Source organism: Salvelinus fontinalis, chromosome 3, assembly GCF_029448725.1.
Source record: "Salvelinus fontinalis isolate EN_2023a chromosome 3, ASM2944872v1, whole genome shotgun sequence".
Lineage (NCBI taxonomy): Eukaryota > Metazoa > Chordata > Actinopteri > Salmoniformes > Salmonidae > Salvelinus > Salvelinus fontinalis.
The window spans coordinates 2103480-2123860 of record NC_074667.1 but is presented as its reverse complement, the minus strand read 5'-3'; the positions used below and the strand labels follow the sequence as shown (position 1 = coordinate 2123860).

Genomic DNA, 20381 nt, shown 5'->3' with positions numbered 1-20381 from the left:
TTGTTTATGCAAGTTTTTGTCTCGAGGAGGCATATTCATCACACACACACACACCAACATATTCATTATGAACAATGAGCCATTGAAAATCCTCATCTGAGCTTGATGTATGGATTTTGCCTGCTTGACGGATTACATTATGTAAACTAGTGTTGGTCTAATTCATCATGCTTATAGCCACCATCAACATTCTAATAAACTGTTGCGTTCAGCCGACGAGCCCCAAACAAATGGGTGTAAGAATGGATGTTCCTGTTACCTTGGCAATTATGATTTCCTCATTTAGTGGATTAATGAAATACAATAGAGTAGCTATTTATGTTGGGTAAACAGTGAGGCTGCCTTTCCTAGAGCACTTCTATATTCCACCACCAGAGAGCAGTGTTTCCTAGTTAGAAAATAACTGGCTGTGTCTATTGGATAAAGTGGAACGTTCAAAGTGCTATAGGTATCCTAGAGGTTAAGAGTATTGGGTCAGTAACTGAAATGTTGCTGGTTTCGAATCCCTGAGCCAACTTGGTGAAAAATCTGTTAATGTGCCCTTGAGCAAGACACTTAACCATAGTTTCTCTGGATAACAGCATCTGCTAAATAACTTAAATGTACTTCTTAGAGTAGCATTATAGCCCCTTGTGCTAAAAGAGGAAGTACCCACTCTTCTACTGAGAGAGATATACATCCTGAGTATAGAACCTTGTTTTGAAGGAGAGAAACAGAGACAGAGATAAACAAACAAGCAGACCACCAGGGTAGATGTCTTACCTGGTCCTATACAGAAGCCAGCGATGATCCCCACCACACAGGCAACACTGATGTAGTGGGACTTAATGGGCAGCGAATGGAAGCATAGGACAGTCATTAGAGACCATAGGACAGTCATCACATTACAAATAATAGACTGACTGGTTACTGATTGTACTCATTAAAGAGACAGTCAAAGACAAGGAGACAGTAACTAACAACAAAGAGAGTCTGCACGATTCAGACTAACAGTAATGAAGATTGCATTGTTCTTCTATAAACTGACCTGAAGTCAGATTTTCCCTTTTCACAGAAAATGCAGAATTCCAGGTCTGGTGAACTGATCCTAGACCTGTGTCTATAGGGGAAGATTCATGGGTAGATGAATGTACCTGGAACATGAGGGAGAGCGTGATCCCTGCACAGCAAATTCCCATGAAGGTGAATCCACCAATCATCAGAAGTCTTCTGCCCAGCCGTTCAATGGTGAAGCACTGGAGGTGGGACAAAGGAGAACAAGTTATTTCTATTGGCCGGCGGCTTAACATGGCAATGTTACGCTTATGCATGGGAAAAATGGCAAACTGCTACCCAGAGACTGTGTTTCTTGGAATAGCTCAGCACCCAGTAGTATGTCCACTGACCTATATGTCTCTTTAGAAACTGTAGTCATGGGCTGCATCCCAAATGACACCCTATTTCCTTTGTAGTGCGCTACTTTTGACCAGGGCCCAAAGGGGGATATATAGGGAATAGTGTGCCATTTGGGACAGACATGGTCTGAACCAGAGCCGTGCTGTAAAGAATGTATACATAATTTACCGTATATAATATAGCTGTGGTTTGACTATAGTATCTCAGTGTATATATGCTTAACAGTTCCTGAGGGCCTTATAGCTAAAGTACAGGCTTGTCCAAAAGGAGTGTGGAAGTGAGTATTACCACCAGCTACCAGACAATAATAATAACACCTCAGACTAGAGTAGGCTTGTGTGTGTGTGTTAGCCTGGTTAAACCATTGTTAGCCTGGTTAAACCAGACTGAATGCTTCACTCACCTATGAGAGCAGCTTTCAGTCTGGTGAACCAGGCTAAGCTAGCATGCTCAGCTGTTGTGCTCACACAGTAATCCAATGACAGCTTGCCTACCCCTACGCATCCAGCGATAACCTCGATGGCTCCGGTTCCAACCGTGGTGTACTGGATCTGAGGGACTGGGATACCTGCGTTCTCAAAGATGGCGTTGGTATAGAACCAGATCTGAAGAGAGAGAGAGGTGTAGATCAGTAGCTGAACGGTGAGTCGTGAACATGTACATTGTTGAATACACATACTGTAGGGCCACATCTTTGTTGCATTGTTCTTTGAATAGTCCATTGTTCAGTGTTCTGGGCTGTACAGCGCTTACATCATCATCATCGACAGCAACATTAGTAACTGAGTGTACATACTAAACATGGCCGTCTGTTTTAACCTGGCTAAACACATATGCTACGTTCAGCTAACGGTCATGCTTAAAGCTCTTATTACTCATGGCTGATTCATCATAATTGCTGTCACAACCATCCTAAATCCCATCTGTCAAATCAGATATATTTAATAAATGCTGTGGTCCAGCATGTCAACGTTGGCTTATAGTATTCCCAGTGAAATGAATGAATGTCATGATCTCATTCGTCATACTTCACTACAACAACACACATCCTCTAATACGGACAAGATCAGGAAAAGTAGATGAAATGGACACATAGTTTCAGTAACCATCCATACACATACATCCATTTTTCCACCCACTCATGGAAATATGTCACATCCACACATGGTATTTGCCCGTCCCTGTGTAGAATTCTGATTGGACTTCTAGAATCTAGTATCACCAAGCAGGAAATGGGTTGCAAAGACCTCCTCGGAATTCTAAAAGGTGGACATTGGGGTTCTTTGATATGACATTAGAGCTGTTGTGCTCCGTGTCTGGAGCAGCAGCGACAGGAGAAAGCAGCATAGCGTGGCCATGCTGTGAAATGGGGACCAGCATGAGACCATGTACACGAGTGCTTATCCACATGCTGCTGAAGGGCCAAGGGCCAATGTCACTAGGACCAGTGTGTGTGGGGATCCATTTGGATTATGAAATAAGGATGTGTGTGTGTGTGTGTCTAGGGTGTATTGTACAGTAATGAGGACCAGTGTGTGTGTGTCTAGGGTGTATTGTACAGTAATGAGGACCAGTATGTGTGTGTGTCTAGGGTGTATTGTACAGTAATGAGGACCAGTGTGTGTGTGTGTGTGTGTGTGTGTGTGTGTCTCTCGGGTGTATTGTACAGTAATGAGGACCAGTGTGTATGTCTAGGGTGTATTGTACAGTAATGAGGACCAGTGTGTGTGTGTGTCTAGGGTGTATTGTACAGTAATGAGGACCAGTGTGTGTGTTTAGGGTGTATTGTACAGTAATGAGGACCAGTGTGTGTGTGTGTCTAGGGTGTATTGTACAGTAATGAGGACCAGTGTGTGTGTGTGTGTGTGTGTGTGTCTAGGGTGTATTGTACAGTAATGAGGAGAGGTGTGTGTGTGTGTGTTTAGGGTGTATTGTACAGTAATGAGGACCAGTGTGTGTGTGTGTGTGTCTAGGGTGTATTGTACAGTAATGAGGAGAGGTACATAATCCTGGTTACAGTTGCCGTTGCTCCGCCTGTGGGCTGTCATGTCAGCGCCCACAGTGACAAACAAGGGTGTGTGTGTGTGTGTGTGTGTGTGTGTGTGTGTGTGTGTGTGTGTGTGTGTGTGTGTGTGTGTGTGTGTGTGTGTGTGTGTGTGTGTGTGTGTGTGTGTGTGTGTGTGTGTGTGTGTATTGTACAGTAATGAGGACCAGTGTGTGTGTGTGTGTGTGTGTGTGTGTGTGTGTGTGTGTGTCTAGGGTGTATTGTACAGTAATGAGGACCAGTTTGTGTGTGTGTGTGTGTGTGTGTGTGTCTAGGGTGTATTGTACAGTAATGAGGACCAGTGTGTGTGTGTGTGTCTAGGTTGTATTGTACAGTAATGAGGACCAGTGTGTGTGTGTGTGTGTGTGTCTCGGGTGTATTGTACAGTAATGAGGACCAGTGTGTGTGTTGAGGGTGTATTGTTGTCACACTCTGGCCTTTGTTATATTGATTTTCTTTATTAGTTTAGTTAGGTCAGGGTGTGACATGGGATGTTTGTGTGTTTTTGTCTAGTTTAGGGTGTGTGTATTGTTTAGGGGGTTTTGTAGTATGTATGGGGTTGTGTTCAGTGTAGGTGTTTAGGAAAGTCTATGGTTGCCTGATTTGGTTCTCAATCAGACACAGCTGTTTATTGTTGTCTCTGATTGGGAGACATATTTAAGGCAGCCATAGGCTTTAGGTGTTTGTGGGTAATTGTCTATGTTGAACGTTTGTAGCTTGTGTGTGCACTAACATTTGTAGCTTCACGGTCGTTTGTTGTTTTGTTTTGTAAAAGTGTTCGTTTCGTGTTTCGTCATCTCTAATAAAAGAAGATGTCCTCATATCCCGCTGCGCCTTGGTCCGCTTATTATGATGATCGTGACAGAATTACCCACCAAACCAGTACCAAGCAGCGTGGTAAAAAGCAGCAGCAGCGATGTCAAGACTCCTGGACGTGGGAGGAAATCCTAGACGGGAGAGGACCCTGGGCACAGCCAGGGGAATATCACCGCCCCAAGGCAGAGATGCAGCACGGCGACATGGTAGGAAGGCCGAGAAACAGACCCAAAAAATTCTTGGGGGGGGGGGGGGCACTTGGAGCAGTCAGCGAAGTTGAGGGGTGAGTCTGAGATTGTCGAGGAGTTATTGGACAGATTGGAGGAGAGTGAACGAAGGGGAGATTATGAGACATTCGAGGAGTTGTTGACGAAATTGGAGGAGTGAAGAGAAAGAGCTGTTGGTTTGGCAGAGTATGCATGGCATTCTCCCCGAGGAGCGTGTTAGCTGTCCGATGCCACCTGTGTCAGTTCCTCGTACTCAGCCTGAAACTTGTGTTAAAGTTCCGGAAGATTTGATGCCGGCTATACATACCAGGTCTCCAGTACACCTTCACAACCCGGTGTGTCCTGTTCCTTCTCCACGCACTAGCCCTGTGGTGCGTGTCTCCAGCCCATTACCACCAGTGCCTACACCACGCACCAGGCTTTCAGTGTGTTTCCAGAGCCCTGTTCCTCCTCCACGCACTCGCCCTATGGTGCGGGTCTCCAGCCCGGTACCACCAGTTCCGGCACCACGCACTAGGTCTAAGGTGTGTCTCCAGAGCCCTGTACGCACTGATCCTTCTCCCCGCACTCGCCCTGATGTGCGTGCCCTCAGCCCGGTACCACCAGTCCTGGTACCACGCACCAGGCCTATAGTGCGCCTCGAGAACTCAGTGTGCCCTGTTACTGCTCCCCGCACTAGCCTTGAGGTACGTGTCTCCAGTCCGGTACCACCAGTTCCGGCACCACGCACCAGGCCTACTGTGCGCCTCAGCAGGTCAGAGTCGGCCGTCTGCCCAACGCTGCCTGCACTGCTCGTCTGCCCAGCGCCGTCTGAGTCGCCTGCATGCCCAACGCCATCTGAGCCATCCGTCTGCCCAGCGCCATCTGAGCCATCCGTCTGCCCAGCGCCATCTGAGCCATCCGTCTGCCCAGCGCCATCTGAGCCATCCGTCTGCCCAGCGCCATCTGAGCCATCCATCTGCCCAGCGCCATCTGAGCCATCTGTCTGCCCAGCGCCATCTGAGCCATCCGTCTGTCCCGAGCCATTAGCCGTCAGAGCCGCCAGTCAGTCAGGAGCCGCCAGAGCCGCCAGTCAGCCAGGATCCTCCAGAGCCGCCAACCAGCCAGGATCCTCCAGAGCCGCCAACCAGCCAGGATCCTCCAGAGCCGCCAACCAGCCAGGATCCTCCAGAGCCGCCAACCAGCCAGGATCCTCCAGAGCCGCCAGCCAGCCAGGATCCGCCAGAGCCGCCAGTCAGCCAGGATCCGCCAGAGCCGCCAGTCAGCCAGGAGCAGCCAGAGCCGCCAGCCAGCCATGAGCAGCCAGAGCCACCAGCCAGCCATGAGCAGCCAGAGCCGTCAGCCAGCCATGAGCAGCCAGAGCCGTCAGCCAGCCATGAGCAGCCAGAGCCGTCAGCCAGCCATGAGCAGCCAGAGCCGTCAGCCAGCCATGAGCAGCCAGAGCCGTCAGCCAGCCATGAGCAGCCAGAGCCGTCAGCCAGCCATGAGCAGCCAGAGCCGTCAGCCAGCCAGGATCCGCCAGAGCCGTCAGCCAGCCAGGATCCGCCAGAGCCAGCCAGCCAGGATCCGCCAGAGCCATCTCTAATAAAAGAAGATGTCCTCATATCCCGCTGCGCCTTGGTCCGCTTATTATGACGATCGTGACAATTGTACAGTAATGAGGACCAGTGTGTGTGTGTCTAGGGTGTATTGTACAGTAATGAGGACCAGTGTGTGTGTGTGTGTCTAGGGTGTATTGTACAGTAATGAGGACCTGTGTGTGTGTGTGTCTCGGGTGTATTGTACAGTAATGAGGACCAGTGTGTGTGTTGAGGGTGTATTGTACAGTAATGAGGACCAGTGTGTGTGTCTAGGGTGTATTGTACAGTAATGAGGACCAGTGTGTGTGTGTGTGTGTGTGTGTGTGTGTCTAGGGTGTATTGTACAGTAATGAGGACCAGTGTGTGTGTATAAGGTGTATTGTACAGTAATGAGGACCAGTGGGTGTGTCTAGGGTGTATTGTACAGTAATGAGGACCAGTGTGTGTGTGTGTGTCTAGGGTGTGTTGTACAGTAATGAGGACCAGTGGGTGTGTCTAGGGTGTATTGTACAGTAATGAGGCGTGCCCCTGCTTTGTCACTCAGCACCAGTGGTTCTAAGTGAGGCTGTAATATATAGTGGTGGTGGTGATAGGGGCATATGGTGTATCCACACACACAGGGACACACACTCTCCTGCATGTATGCATGAATGTATGGACACACACACACACACACACACACACACACACACACACACACACACACACACACACACACACACACACACACACACACACAGTGACCCACCGCGTCGATACCGGACAGCTGCATGCCGATATTGACCACCACTATAGTGATGACCTGCCATCGGACGCTCCGGTCCTTCAGCAGACCGATGACTGACACGGTCTGGACTGAGGACATGGACCGCTGCTCCTCCTGCATCTCCTCGATCTCTGCCTGGATGTTCACTTTGGACCGGTACCACTTCAGAGCTGGGGAGAGAATTTCACTTTACTAGACTGGTGAGTACAGCACAGCTAGGGTTGTATACAGTATGGACAATATTGAAATACAAGTCTTTGTTGTATTGGTCTGTGGTCACAGCTTTCCCCCAAATAACGAACAAACAGAAAATCTGCATCTCTTCATATAATACTCCTTACAATAGCAATTCAGGTCTTTTAGGTATTTTACAGTCTACTATATGCCAAGAAAATAACTAAATAAAGAACTATCAACTATATCCTCCTAATGGACGGAGCCTCCTCACCTGTGATGGTGGCGTGGACATTCCTCTTCTCTATGAGCAGGTACCGCGGGCTCTCTGGGAACCATGGCAACAGCATCAGCTGGAACAGGGTGGGGATCACCACCAGAGACAGGAAGAGGGGCCAGTGCTCTTCCTGTTGAGGGGTTAGAGGCCAAAGGATTTAGGGTCAGCAAGAGGTCAATATGAGTTTCTTTAAAAAAAATGATATGACAAAGTTTGAAGGAAGGTAGGAACTCTCTGGAATAAAAAGCAACCAAATAGCCTGCTGAATGGAGATGATCGTAAAAGATGAGTCTATCCCGTGGGTCAATGCTATTGACTGATCTGATTACTGTAGAATTGGGACACACTGCAAATGTATTCAGATCACATTCCTTGATAGTTCCGCCTTGAGAGAAGGATATAATTTCTCCAAAGAAAAGTCTGAAATAAATTAACGTCACATACTTTTCTCTCAATGCAGTGTACTTTTAATATACCTCCAATGTTTAGGCTTCACCAGCACGTCACAGGGTTTATGAGTTTATTTTGAGTTTATTCTGTTAAACTCTGAGCGGTTGATTTGGGCCCGGTACAGGGCCCGGAAAGTTTTTGTATAAATAAATAGGTCAGAAAATAGAGTGACATATCATTTGAAAGACATAGCCATTGCCTTTTTGGAAATGTAACTAAAATCTTACTGCTGGCAATGTCATAAGAATCCCCCCCCCCCCCCCCCCCCCACCACCACCACCCCCCATAAAGGCCATATCTCATGGATATATTCATATAGTATGCAATGTAGGTCAAGTCACCAAAAGTGCAAACATTTAGTATGCATGGAAAGGGTACACCCTGATGGTCATTGTAAAGCAATGCATTTCTTTGTCTATCCACATTACCTGCATCCTCCACGTGCATCCTTAAAGTCTCACTCATTTACAATCGGAAAAGTGAATGGGATAATAAGTTAGAAGTTTCTTCACTTGTTTGTGTCTTATTTTGGATGATGTCAGATTTGAAAATCCGGTCAGCCATTTTGGAACAGTGACTCACTACCCTAACCAGACGCAACTGGTTTCGTGTGGCCATGAGACGTCATGTGTTCTCGTATCTAGTGGACGAACCAGGAATCAGACAGGGGATATATTTACATCAATGGATAGGTAGAGACTTCATCTTTCCCTTCATATGCATATAATTCCTGTAATACGAAAAATGAAGGCATGGAACTTTGCGCAAGTCCTACACTTTTAAAATGGCTGTGTTCCTGTGGAAATGTGTGCATGTTTAGAGTGCCACCATTATTTAAAATATATACATATTTTTTGGGAACAGTAATAGGTGCCATTTTTTATTTCAAACCTAGACTTTAAAAATGTCTTATTCCCCATCCCCCCACGTTAAGAAAAAAACAACAACAAAAAAACTGTACATTTCAAGGGGTTTAGGCCTGCTGCATTTCGGGCTCTGTTTTAGTCACCTTTTTTCACATTTATCAGAATCCCACAGTTCTTACCTTTGTAACAGTACTAAGCATGTGTTTGTAGGACTTATAGTTTGGAAACCGAAATGCACTTTATGAGGGTAGTATACAATATTATGCGGTGTTTAGAAAATGTCACCAGAGTTGAAGAGGTTACGTTTAATTTGTCTTTACCTCACCAAAAGTTCTTTATCTATTTACGCCAAAGAAAAGACCAACAAAGAAGATTAACTATGAACTAAGATATTAAGGAAACGATTTCACTGCACCTTTCCCAGTAGTTCATGTAGTCCCAGGATCTGAGCGATGAAGACTCCTAGACAGATAAAGATGCTAGGCACGAGGCCCAGGAAGCCTCGCAGGTTCTTAGGTGCTATCTCCCCAAGATACATTGGCACCACACACAGAGAGATACCTGGTGGGAGGGGAACAGAGGTGAGAGGTCATAGAGGTTCTTAGGTGCTATCTCCCCAAGATACATTGGCACCACACACAGAGAGATACTTGGTGGGGGGGGGGGGGGATATGGACATTACACAGATCAGATTCAGCATTAGCTGTTAACCTTTCAGCTAGCATTGTTGCTGATAAGAGCTGATAATGTGTTGTAGAGCAACAGAAAGAAGCCCTGATTCATTCAGATAAGTAAAACACAACACACAGAAATGCATACATCAAATGTATTTATTTAAAGCCCTTTACATCAGCAGAAACCAAGCCTAAAACTCCAAAAAGCAAGCAATGCAGATGTAGAAGCACGGTGGCTAGGTAAAACTCCCTAGAAATGCAGGAACCTAGGAAGAAACCTAGAGAGGAATCAGGCTCTGAGGGGTGGCCAGTCCTCTTCTGGCTGTGCCGGATGGAGATTATAAGAATACATGGCCATTATGGCTAGATCGTTCTTCAAGATGTTCAAACGTTCATAGATGACCACCAGGGTCAAATAATAATCACGGTGGTTATAGAAGGTGCAACAGATCAGCACCTCAGGAGTAAATGTCAGTTGGCTTTTCATAGCCGAGCATCAGAGGTTGAGACAGCAGGTGCGGTAGAGAGAGAGAGTACTTGCGTCAGGTGTCAAGTTACGTACAGTATGTGTTATGAATGCCTTATGATTACCCCCTCAAATAGTGTTTCCTAATCCTTACTCAACGTGTTAAGGACGGTAGGACATAATGGTATTATTCTCTGTTACTGCATTACCTGAGTGTACCCCTGTGATGAAGCGTCCAACAATGATCATCTCTGGAGAGCCGAAGGTCCTGCTGAAGCCCATGAAGGCTCCAGCTATAAACACCAGACATGTGATTCTCACCAGGGTCCCTTTCCTGTAGACAGCAGAACAATCAGCCTGAGAAACCTTCTACAAACCTTAAACAAACCATTGGCTTCAATGTACTGGAAGTCCAATATCCTCAAAACACCGATTTTAAATGTAAGACTTTCGTAACACAAAGAGATGTAGCCTAAGTATGCATAAATGTCTGAATGATTTCCAACATACACTGCTCAAAAAAATAAAGGGAACACTTGAACAACACAATATAACTCCAAGTCAATCACACTTCTATGAAATCAAACTGTCCACTTAGGAAGCAACACTGATTGACAATACATTTCACATGCTGTTGTGCAAATGGAATAGACAAAAGGTGGAAATTATAGGCAATTAGCAAGACACCCCCAAAAAAGGAGTGATTCTGCAGATGGTGACCACAGACCACTTCTCAGTTCCTATGCTTCCTGGCTGATGTTTTGGTCACTTTTGAATGCTGGCGGTGCTCTCACTCTAGTGGTAGCATGAGATGGAGTCTACAACCCACACAAGTGGCTCAGGTAGTGCAGTTCATCCAGGATGGCACATCAATGCGAGCTGTGGCAAAAAGGTTTGCTGTGTCTGTCAGCGTAGTGTCCAGAGCATGGAGGCGCTACCAGGAGACAGGCCAGTACATCAGGAGACGTAGAGGAGGCCGTAGGAGGGCAACAACCCAGCAGCAGGACCGCTACCTCCGCCTTTGTGCCAGGAGGTGCACTGCCAGAGCCTTCAGGGTAATGTCATGAATGCTTAAACCCGGTTATGTAGACAAACAGTGCAATTAGTGCAACCAATGACAATAGTGAGGGGTGTGTTATAATTGCTAGGTTGATCAGAATGAATTGAGCGAAACTGTTAAAAGACAGTAGCCCACAGCTTATTGAATATATTATTTAATTGTTATCATTAGCATAACATTAGCATCAACATACATTGTTTCATTTAATGTCACCCATATATTTAAATATTTCCAATTTCACTCAATGTCACGCCCTGGCCTTAGTATTCTTTGTTTTCTTTATGTTTTTTAGTTAGGTCAGGGTGTGACATGGGGAATGTATGTGTTTTTGTAGTGTCTAGTGTAGTTGTCTAGTTATGTCTATGGCTGCCTAGATTGGTTCTCAATTAGAGGCAGCTGTGGTTCATTGTCTCTGATTGAGAGCCATATTTAAGGCAGTCATAGGCATTGGGGTTTTGTGGGTAATTGTCTGTGTCTATGTTCTATGTTGCATGTGTGCACTTAGTTCATTTATATAGCTTCACGGTCATCTATTTGTTGTTTCGTTTTTCTTCTTAATAATAAAGAGAAGATGTATTTTTCACACGCTGCGCCTTGGTCCACTCTCTCACCCTTAGACAGCCGTGACAGAATTACCCACCTAAATCGGACCAAGCGGCGTGTCAAGCGGCAACAGGACCCACCTACACAGGATTTCTGGACATGGGAGAACGAATTGGATGGTAAGGGACCTTGGGCTCAACCAGGAGAATATCGCCGCCCCAAAGCTGAGGTGGAGGCAGCGAAAGCCGAGAGGAGGCGATATGAGGCAGCACGGAGGCAAGGCTGGAAGCCCGTGAGTACTACCCAAAAATTTCTTGGGGGGGAGCTTAAAGGGAGTGTGGCGAAGTCAGGTAGGAGACCTGCGCATACTCCCTGTACCTACCGTGGAGAGCGAGAGTACGGGCAGACACCGTGTTACGCAGTAGAGCGCATGGTGTCTCCTGTACGCGTGCATAGCCCGGTTCGGTACATTCCAGCTCCACGTATCGGCCGGGCTAGATTGAGCGTTGAGCCGGATGTCATGAAGCCGGCCCAACGCATCTGGCCACCAGTGCGTCTCCTCGGGCCGGCTTACATGGCACCAGCCTTACGCATGGTGTCCCCGGTTCGCCTACATAGCCCGGTGCGGGTTATTCCACCTCCCCGCACTGGTCAGGCGACGGGGAGCATACAACCAGGTAAGGTTGGGCAGGCTCAGTGCTCAAGGGAGCCAGTACGCCTGCACGGTCCGGTATTTCCGGCGCCACCTCCCCGCCCCAGCCCAGTACCACCAGTGCCTACACCACGCACCAGGCTTCCAGTCTGTCTCCAGAGCCCTGTTCCTCCTCCACGCACTCGCCCTATGGTGCGTGTCTCCAGCCCGGTACCACCAGTTCCGGCACCACGCACCAAGCCTCCTGTGTATCCCCAGAGTCCTGTGCGTCCTGTTGTTGTTCCCCGCACTAGCCTGAAGGTGCGTGTCCTTAACCCGGTGCCCCCAGTTCCGGCACCACGCACCAGGCCTACAGTGCGTCTCAGCCGGCCAGAGTCTGCCGTCTGCCCAGCGGCGCCTGAACTGCCCGTCTGCCCAGCGGCGCCTGAACTGCCCGTCTGCCCAACGGCGCCTGAACTGCCCGTCTGCCCAGCGGCGCCTGAACTGCCCGTCTGCCCAACGGCGCCTGAACTGCCCGTCTGCCCAACGGCGCCTGAACTGCCCGTCTGCCCAACGCCGTCTGAACTGTCCGTCTGCCAAGCGCCGCATGAACTGCCCGTCTGGACTGAGCCTTCAAAGCCGCTCGTCTGCCATGAGCCTGCAAAGCCGTCCGCCAGACAGGAGCCGCTAGAGCCTTCCGCCAGACAGGAGCCGCTAGAGCCTTCCGCCAGACAGGAGCAGCCAGAGCCTTCCGCCAGACAGGAGCAGCCAGAGCCTTCCGCCAGGCAGGAGCAGCCAGAGCCGTCCGTCAGCCATGACCAGCCAGAGCCGTCCGTCAGCCATGACCAGCCAGAGCCTTCCGCCAGACAGGAGCAGCCAGAGCCTTCCGTCAGACAGGAGCAGCCAGAGCCTTCCGCCAGACAGGAGCAGCCAGAGCCGTCCGTCAGCCATGACCAGCCAGAGCCGTCCGTCAGCCATGACCAGCCAGAGCCGTCAGCCAGCCATGACCAGCCAGAGCCGTCAGCCAGCCCGGAGCTGACGTCCCTCAGTCCGGCGCTGACGTCCCTCAGTCCGGAGCTGCCGCCCCTCAGTCCGGCGCTGCCCCTCATCCCGGTGTTTCCCCTCATCCCGGTGTTGCCCCTCAGTCCGGTGCTGCCCCCTAATCCAGTGGGGTTAATTTGGAGGGTGGCCATTTGGAGGAGGCTACCAAAGCGGGTATTGACAATGGTGGAGTGGGGGCCACGTCCCGCACCCGAGCCGCCGCCATGATGGGGCCCACCCCGGACCCTCCCCTTTCTATGTCAGTTTGTGCGGTCGGAGTCCGCACCTTTGGGGGGGGGGGTACTGTCACGCCCTGGCCTTAGTATTCTTTGTTTTCTTTATGTTTTTTAGTTAGGTCAGGGTGTGACATGGGGAATGTATGTGTTTTTGTAGTGTCTAGTGTAGTTGTCTAGTTATGTCTATGGCTGCCTAGATTGGTTCTCAATTAGAGGCAGCTGTGGTTCATTGTCTCTGATTGAGAGCCATATTTAAGGCAGTCATAGGCATTGGGGTTTTGTGGGTAATTGTCTGTGTCTATGTTCTATGTTGCATGTGTGCACTTTGTTCATTTATATAGCTTCACGGTCGTCTATTTGTTGTTTTGTTTCGTTTTTCTTCTTAATAATAAAGAGAAGATGTATTTTTCACACGCTGCGCCTTGGTCCACTCTCTCACCCTTAGACAGCCGTGACACTCAATGTTTTTGTGACATGTATTCTTTTGGTTCAACCATAAAGCACAATAAGCATCATCAACAGGGGGAACATATAGGGTGTACTCCGATAAGCTGTTGAAAGAATGCATTAATTTACAAGACCTGTTCACAGACAATATCATTGGTCATAAGAAGGGCCTGAGATCAAAGTCAATATTCAGACCACTAGGGGTCCATGTTTTTAGACAGGATATCCTGTCTCCCTTTGTAGGCTTTCCCACATGTACAGGTGATGAGATGGATTACTCCCTTTGTCTTGCATGAGATGATACCCCTAACAGGGATTTTTTGACATATGTGGGCGTCTGAAGAAGGATGTTCTTGTAGTGCTATTGCACTGTGCGCATGAGCCACGTTTGTAGTTCCCATGTGGAATGGGTGTGAAGAGTGGCTGAGTGGGCTCAGGGGGCAGGTCAGATCTCATGAAGCTATCCTCAATATTGTGACCACGCAATTGCACTGTTTGCCTACATAACCTGGTTCAAGCATTCCTGACATTACCCTGCAGAAGGCACAGTGATGCCGCAACGTTGGTGGTTTTTTTAACCAAATAAATGACTGGGAGGTTATACATATGGACTGTTCAACTCTCTTTATTTTCATAGCTTACAGTTTAACAGCTTGTTCTCTGTCAGCACCTCTACGCTAAATCATTTTCTCTGGGTGTGCGCCAGCTCATGCTTTTTATTATGTCAATGACGTTATGTCAATGACGCTATGTCAATGGCGTTATGTCAATGACGTCATGTCAATTATGGCTGGAGGGGCAAGTCTAAGACTTGGGGCTAAGTCTTACCTTCCAAATCTGGTGACTAGTATGCCCACCATGAGGCTGCCCACCATGCCCCCGATGGCAAACACAGACACGGTGACAGAGTAGAACAACGTAAGCTTCTTGTCGTCCAGAGCCTTTCCGTTCCTTGCTACCATCGTCTGGTTATAGAATGCCTTGATGTACTGGGAGAAGAGGGAGAGAGGGAGGAAGAGTTAAACATACCGTAGATACCATGTCAAGTCAGAAGAAATTGCTAGAAGCAGACACCATTTTCTGGTTGTAAAGCTGCTTTATCAAATCAAATTTTATTGGTCACATACACATGGTTAGCAGATGTTAATGCGAGTGTAGCGAGATGCTTGTGCTTCTAGTTCCGACAGTGCAGTAATATCTAACAAGTAATCTAACAATTCTCCAACAACTACCTAATACACACAAATCTAAAGGGGTGAATGAGAATATGTACATATAAGTATAGGGATGAGCGATGTCCGAGCGGCATAGGCAAGGTGCAATAGATGGTTATCAAATACAGTATATACATGTGATATAAGTAATGTAAGATATGTAAACATTATTAAAGTGGCATTATTTAGAGTGACATTGTTTAAAGTGACTAGTGATCCATTTATTAAAGTGGCCAGTGATTGGGTCTCCATGTAGGCAGCAGCCTCTCTGAGTTAGTGACTGCTGTTTAGCAGTCTGATGGCCTTGAGCTAGACTGAAAAACAGCTTCTATGTACTGAGGAAGGCGAGGAGAAGGAGAAAGGGTAGAATGTAGATAAGGAAGTCATATTAAGACACTAGAGTCTAGAAGTGATGGGATCAACAGACAATAGCCAGGCTTTTATTTTCTAACTATTTACATGTGTGTCTTTTGGCATCGTTACATTTGTCTGTAGCGTTTCCGTTCCCTTTTAAGAGAGATTATGAAGGAAAATCTATTTTCACTCAATTTCAGTGCAGGCACATACAGTGCATTCGGAAAGTATTCAGACCCCTTCACTTTTTCCACATTTTGTTATGATACAGCACCACAAAAGACTCAAGGGTGTAATCGCTGCCAAAGGTGCTTCAACAACATACTGAGTAAAGTGTCTGAATACTTATGTAAATAAGGTATATCTGTTTTTATTTTTAATACATTTCTAAAAAACTGTTTTTGCTTTGTCATGATGGGGTATTGTGTGTAGATTGATGATAATTTGTATTTATTTAATCCATTTTAGAAAAAGGCTGTAACGTAACAAAATGTGGAAAAAGCCAATGGGTCTGAATACTTTCCGAATGCACTGTACACCTGGCTATGCACCTCCTATCCTGTCCTCTTTTTCTAATACTGGCCTCTCTCCTTCTCTAATGATGTTATTGTCTCTGAATCAGCGTGGTGTTACTATTATGTAATTAATTCATCTTCTTCTCTCTGCCTCTCCCTAGCCTTAGCTGAAACAGAGCAGCAGAATACAACTCTCTCAGTGGAAGAGACAGACCTAGGTTCAAATACTATTGGAAATCATTTCAAACACGTAAGCTGCCTGGCACAATGGAACCAATGGGATAGTTACAAAAGTGCTAAACTCACTCATCCTATAATCCGGGTAGACTAAAACAAGCGGGCAAAGTATTTGAAAGATTTCAAATCGGATTTGAACCCAGGTCTGTGAATAGACACTACAGTCTCGTGACAACCCATTTGGCAGGAAGGAGGGTCATTAATGGTCCTGATTCCCCACCTGACTTCCACATTAGTGCCAAAAGATTGCCACCGATTGTTTGGTGAAGTGTCGGACAGTTTTTCCTGCTTGTTTTCCAGATGTGAAAGACTAGGTTGTGTTTTGGAGCCGTGCAAATTTCTAATTATACTGTATGTCCACTGGGGAATTTGAAGCAAGGACAATAAAAGGAGGGAACCAACAATTGGAGCAAGAGATTGTGTGACAGGGATGTAATCGATAAACATTCCTAAAATGGTTGTAAGAAGAGGGCGTGGACAGATTTGACAATGGAATTGAAATGAAAAACATTGCAATATCCATCACTAAAGAAATCAACCCTGTCATCATCATCATCATCCCCATCATCTTCATCATCATCATCATCAACCACACAAGAACAGTAACATCAGGTATCCATGAGACAGGGAGGGCAGCATTTTCACTCATTTTACCATGCGTCATGTATGGCCTGATTTGCCCCAGTGTCTGGGTTACATGCTGACCAGACCGGACACGTCGCGTGCGCGAGCGTCACAAAATACATTTAGAAATCCATGTTATTCAATTATTGCACCGACACTGCTCACGCGCCAACGAGTCTGCGATGGCAAGGCCTAAAAATAGAACTCCTTTCTATTTCTGATGCAGATCGCGCTGAAAGTCCTGCATCTCCTCATTGGTTTATAGAAGCAGGTACCCACGTGCCATCTCCTCATTTGTTATACCCACGTGGGTGATTGAAAGACGAACTGTTTTGCCGGTAGTCGTGGTAATACTATGAAAGTTTAGATGCCGATCACCATATAAGTTCAACGAAGAAAAAGCCTGGAAGGAGGAGAGATGACTAGAAACGATTCGGTTGGCCGTTTTATGTGTGTATTAATTTGTCGGAGTAGAGGATCTTGTGCAGTTCAGGTAAAATAACAACTCAATGTTTATATCCCAGGACAAATTAGCTAGCAACAGCAAGCTAGCTAAATAGGACAAATTAGCTAGCAAGTGCAAGCTAACTAGCTAAATTGCCATACATGTTTAATGCTTTTCGACCTGTCCCCAAATTAATGTCATTGGTTCAGAGTTTGTTTTGATATTTTAACCTGCGTGTCGTGATCGCGTTTGGTGTAGGGGGACAAAATAAATGTATGCACGATGACACACGCGTGCAGCCGGTTTGGGTTCCATGTTATTAGAGATGAGTATGATGCGTCTCTTCTTTAAAGCCCAGGTAGCTCCGATTCAAACTCCCATTAGACAGCTCTGCAAGCGGCCAGCGATGGGTAGCCTAGCGGTTCGAGCGTTGGGCCAGTAACCAAAAGGTCACTGGTTGTAATACCCGAGCCGAAAAGGTGAAAATCTACTATGACTGACCCTGTAAAAAAATTATAATAATTCACTGCACCTATCCGGTGTGTAACAATAAAACATATCTTTTTTTCCCATGTACAAGCAACCGGAAAAAAAATCATATTCGGCACCTCCAATCAATCATTAATACGATGCAGAAGTCAGAAGTCAGCTGAATAAATTGGAGGTGCCGAAAATGTTGTTGTACAATTTTATTTAGACCTTTTTTTTCTAACATACTGGCCGTAACGGGAGTACATTAAAATACACTGCTCAAAAAAATAAAGGGAACACTTAAACAACACAATGTAACTCCAAGTCAATCACACTTCTGTGAAATCAAACTGTCCACTTAGGAAGCAACACTGATTGACAATAAATTTCACATGCTGTTGTGCAAATGGAATAGACAAAAGGTGGAAATTATAGGCAATTAGCAAGACACCCCCAATAAAGGAGTTATTCTGCAGGTGGTGACCACAGACCACTTCTCAGTTCCTATGCTTCCTGGCTGATGTTTTGGTCACTTTTGAATGCTGGCGGTGCTCTCACTCTAGTGGTAGCATGAGACGGAGTCTACAACCCACACAAGTGGCTCAGGTAGTGAAGCTCATCCAGGATGGCACATCAATGCGAGCTGTGGCAAGAAGGTTTGCTGTGTCTGTCAGCGTAGTGTCCAGAGCATGGAGGCGCTACCAGGAGACAGGCCAGTACATCAGGAGACGTGGAGGAGGCCGTAGGAGGGCAACAACCCAGCAGCAGGACCGCTACCTCCGCCTTTGAGCAGGAGGAGCACTGCCAGAGCCCTGCAAAATGACCTCCAGCAGGCCACAAATGTGCATGTGTCAGCATATGGTCTCACAAGGGCTCTGAGGATCTCATCTCGGTACCTAATGGCAGGCAGGCTACCTCTAACGAGCACATGGAGGGCTGTGCGGCCCCACAAAGAAATGCCACCCCACACCATGACTGACCCACCGCCAAACCGGTCATGCTGGAGGATGTTGCAGGCAGCAGAACGTTCTCCACGGCGTCTCCAGACTCTGTCACGTCTGTCACATGTGCTCATGTGCTCAGTGTGAACCTGCATTCATCTGTGAAGACCACAGGGCGCCAGTGGCGAATTTGCCAATCTTGGTGTTCTCTGGCAAATGCCAAACGTCCTGCACGGTGTTGGGCTGTAAGCACAACCCCCACCTGTGGACGTCGGGCCCTCATACCACCCTCATGGAGTCTGTTTCTGACCGTTTGAGCAGACACATGCCCATTTGTGGCCTGCTGGAGGTCATTTTGCAGGGCTCTGGCAGTGCTCCTCCTGCTCAAAGGCGGAGGTAGCGGTCCTGCTGCTGGGTTGTTGCCCTCCTACGGCCTCCTCCACGTCTCCTGATGTACTGGCCTGTCTCCTGGTAGCGCCTCCATGCTCTGGACACTACGCTGACAGACACAGCAAACCTTCTTGCCACAGCTCGCATTGATGTGCCATCCTGGATGAGCTGCACTACCTGAGCCACTTGTGTGGGTTGTAGACTCCGTCTCATGCTACCATTAGAGTGAGAGCACCGCCAGCATTCAGAAGTGACCAAAACATCAGCCAGGAAGCATAGGAACTGAGAAGTGGTCTGTGGTCACCACCTGCAGAATAACTCCTTTATTGGGGGTGTCTTGCTAATTGCCTATAATTTCCACCTTTTGTCTATTCCATTTGCACAACAGCATGTGAAATTTATTGTCAATCAGTGTTGCTTCCTAAGTGGACAGTTTGATTTCACAGAAGTGTGATTGACTTGGAGTCACATTGTGTTGTTTAAGTGTTCCCTTTTTTTTTTTGAGCAGTGTAGTTGCTCAGCAAAACACCATATTTGGTAACAAACGTATTTTGACATAGGCTTGCAGAGCTGTCTAATGGGAGTTAGACAAGAGACACGGCATACTCATCTCTAACCCAGAGACACTGGGCTGATTCAACTTCAGATACCAATAATTGCTGTAGAAATGTGCGATTATATTGTCTATGGAAGTATACGTCAATGGCCATTGTGTGTATGTTTTTATGATACCATTTTGTCTCCCGTAGACAAATCAATTTAGCTTATAAGATCCCAAGTCTAAGATGGAAACGCTCTGCAGTAGCAGGCCTTACAACGTCAACCGTTCCCATTGTGGAAATAACACGGTCTAATGTGAGGCTGACTGAATTGACACAGTTCACACTGAACCGGTTCAACCATCCAGGTCAAAACAAATCAACCACAACCGGGAAATCAGGCATCAAGGCTCGGCTCACGGGTGAAGTTTCCCCTGGGTACAGACGTAGGATCAGCTTCCCCTCCCCTAATGTAAACGTTAACCAGTAGTGGGGGAAATGCAAAAATGACCCCAGATCAGTAATTTCACACTACTCCCATGACTCTAGATGCGAGGAGAGTAGTAACACGGCGTGAACAGAATACTCATGGTGGTAAACTAATACAATACATATGGTGTCTTAGTTTGTGTAGCTCCTATGTTATAGTCCACTAACTGCAGTACATATGTACTTATAAAAAGGATAGGTCCGGTCATGGAGTCTGCATATTCACTATAGGCCTATTCCTGTTGACTGTATGTATCTCACTGAAATTGTATATTTCCCTGTTCACAACCATTTCAGTGCATGTAGGCCTGCAGTGTCTTATTGCATAGAGATGTTACTGTGGTGCCTCCTACCTCTGCAGGAGAGTTGACGACGGCCAGGTTGTAGCCATAGAGCATGGAGCTACCGAACGAGGCCAGGAAAGCCGCGGCCAGCAGCGACTTGGTGAGAGACTAGAGGAAGGAAAAGA

At 47.0% G+C, this 20381-nt stretch overlaps 1 protein-coding gene across 1 annotated transcript in view; it reads right to left on the bottom strand.

The window, feature by feature from the left end:
* The window catches only part of LOC129835924 (solute carrier family 2, facilitated glucose transporter member 9-like), a 35928-nt gene that overhangs the window by 7797 nt on the left and 7750 nt on the right, over positions 1-20381 (bottom strand). Inside the window, exons 2-10 of the mRNA XM_055901628.1 lie at positions 20266-20364; positions 14522-14682; positions 9945-10069; positions 9011-9156; positions 7277-7409; positions 6811-6998; positions 1890-2000; positions 1134-1235; positions 763-823 (exon numbers count right to left, since the gene is read on the bottom strand). Of these exons, the coding sequence (XP_055757603.1) occupies positions 763-823; positions 1134-1235; positions 1890-2000; positions 6811-6998; positions 7277-7409; positions 9011-9156; positions 9945-10069; positions 14522-14682; positions 20266-20364 (1126 nt within the window). The remainder of the gene's footprint in view (positions 1-762; positions 824-1133; positions 1236-1889; positions 2001-6810; positions 6999-7276; positions 7410-9010; positions 9157-9944; positions 10070-14521; positions 14683-20265; positions 20365-20381) is intronic.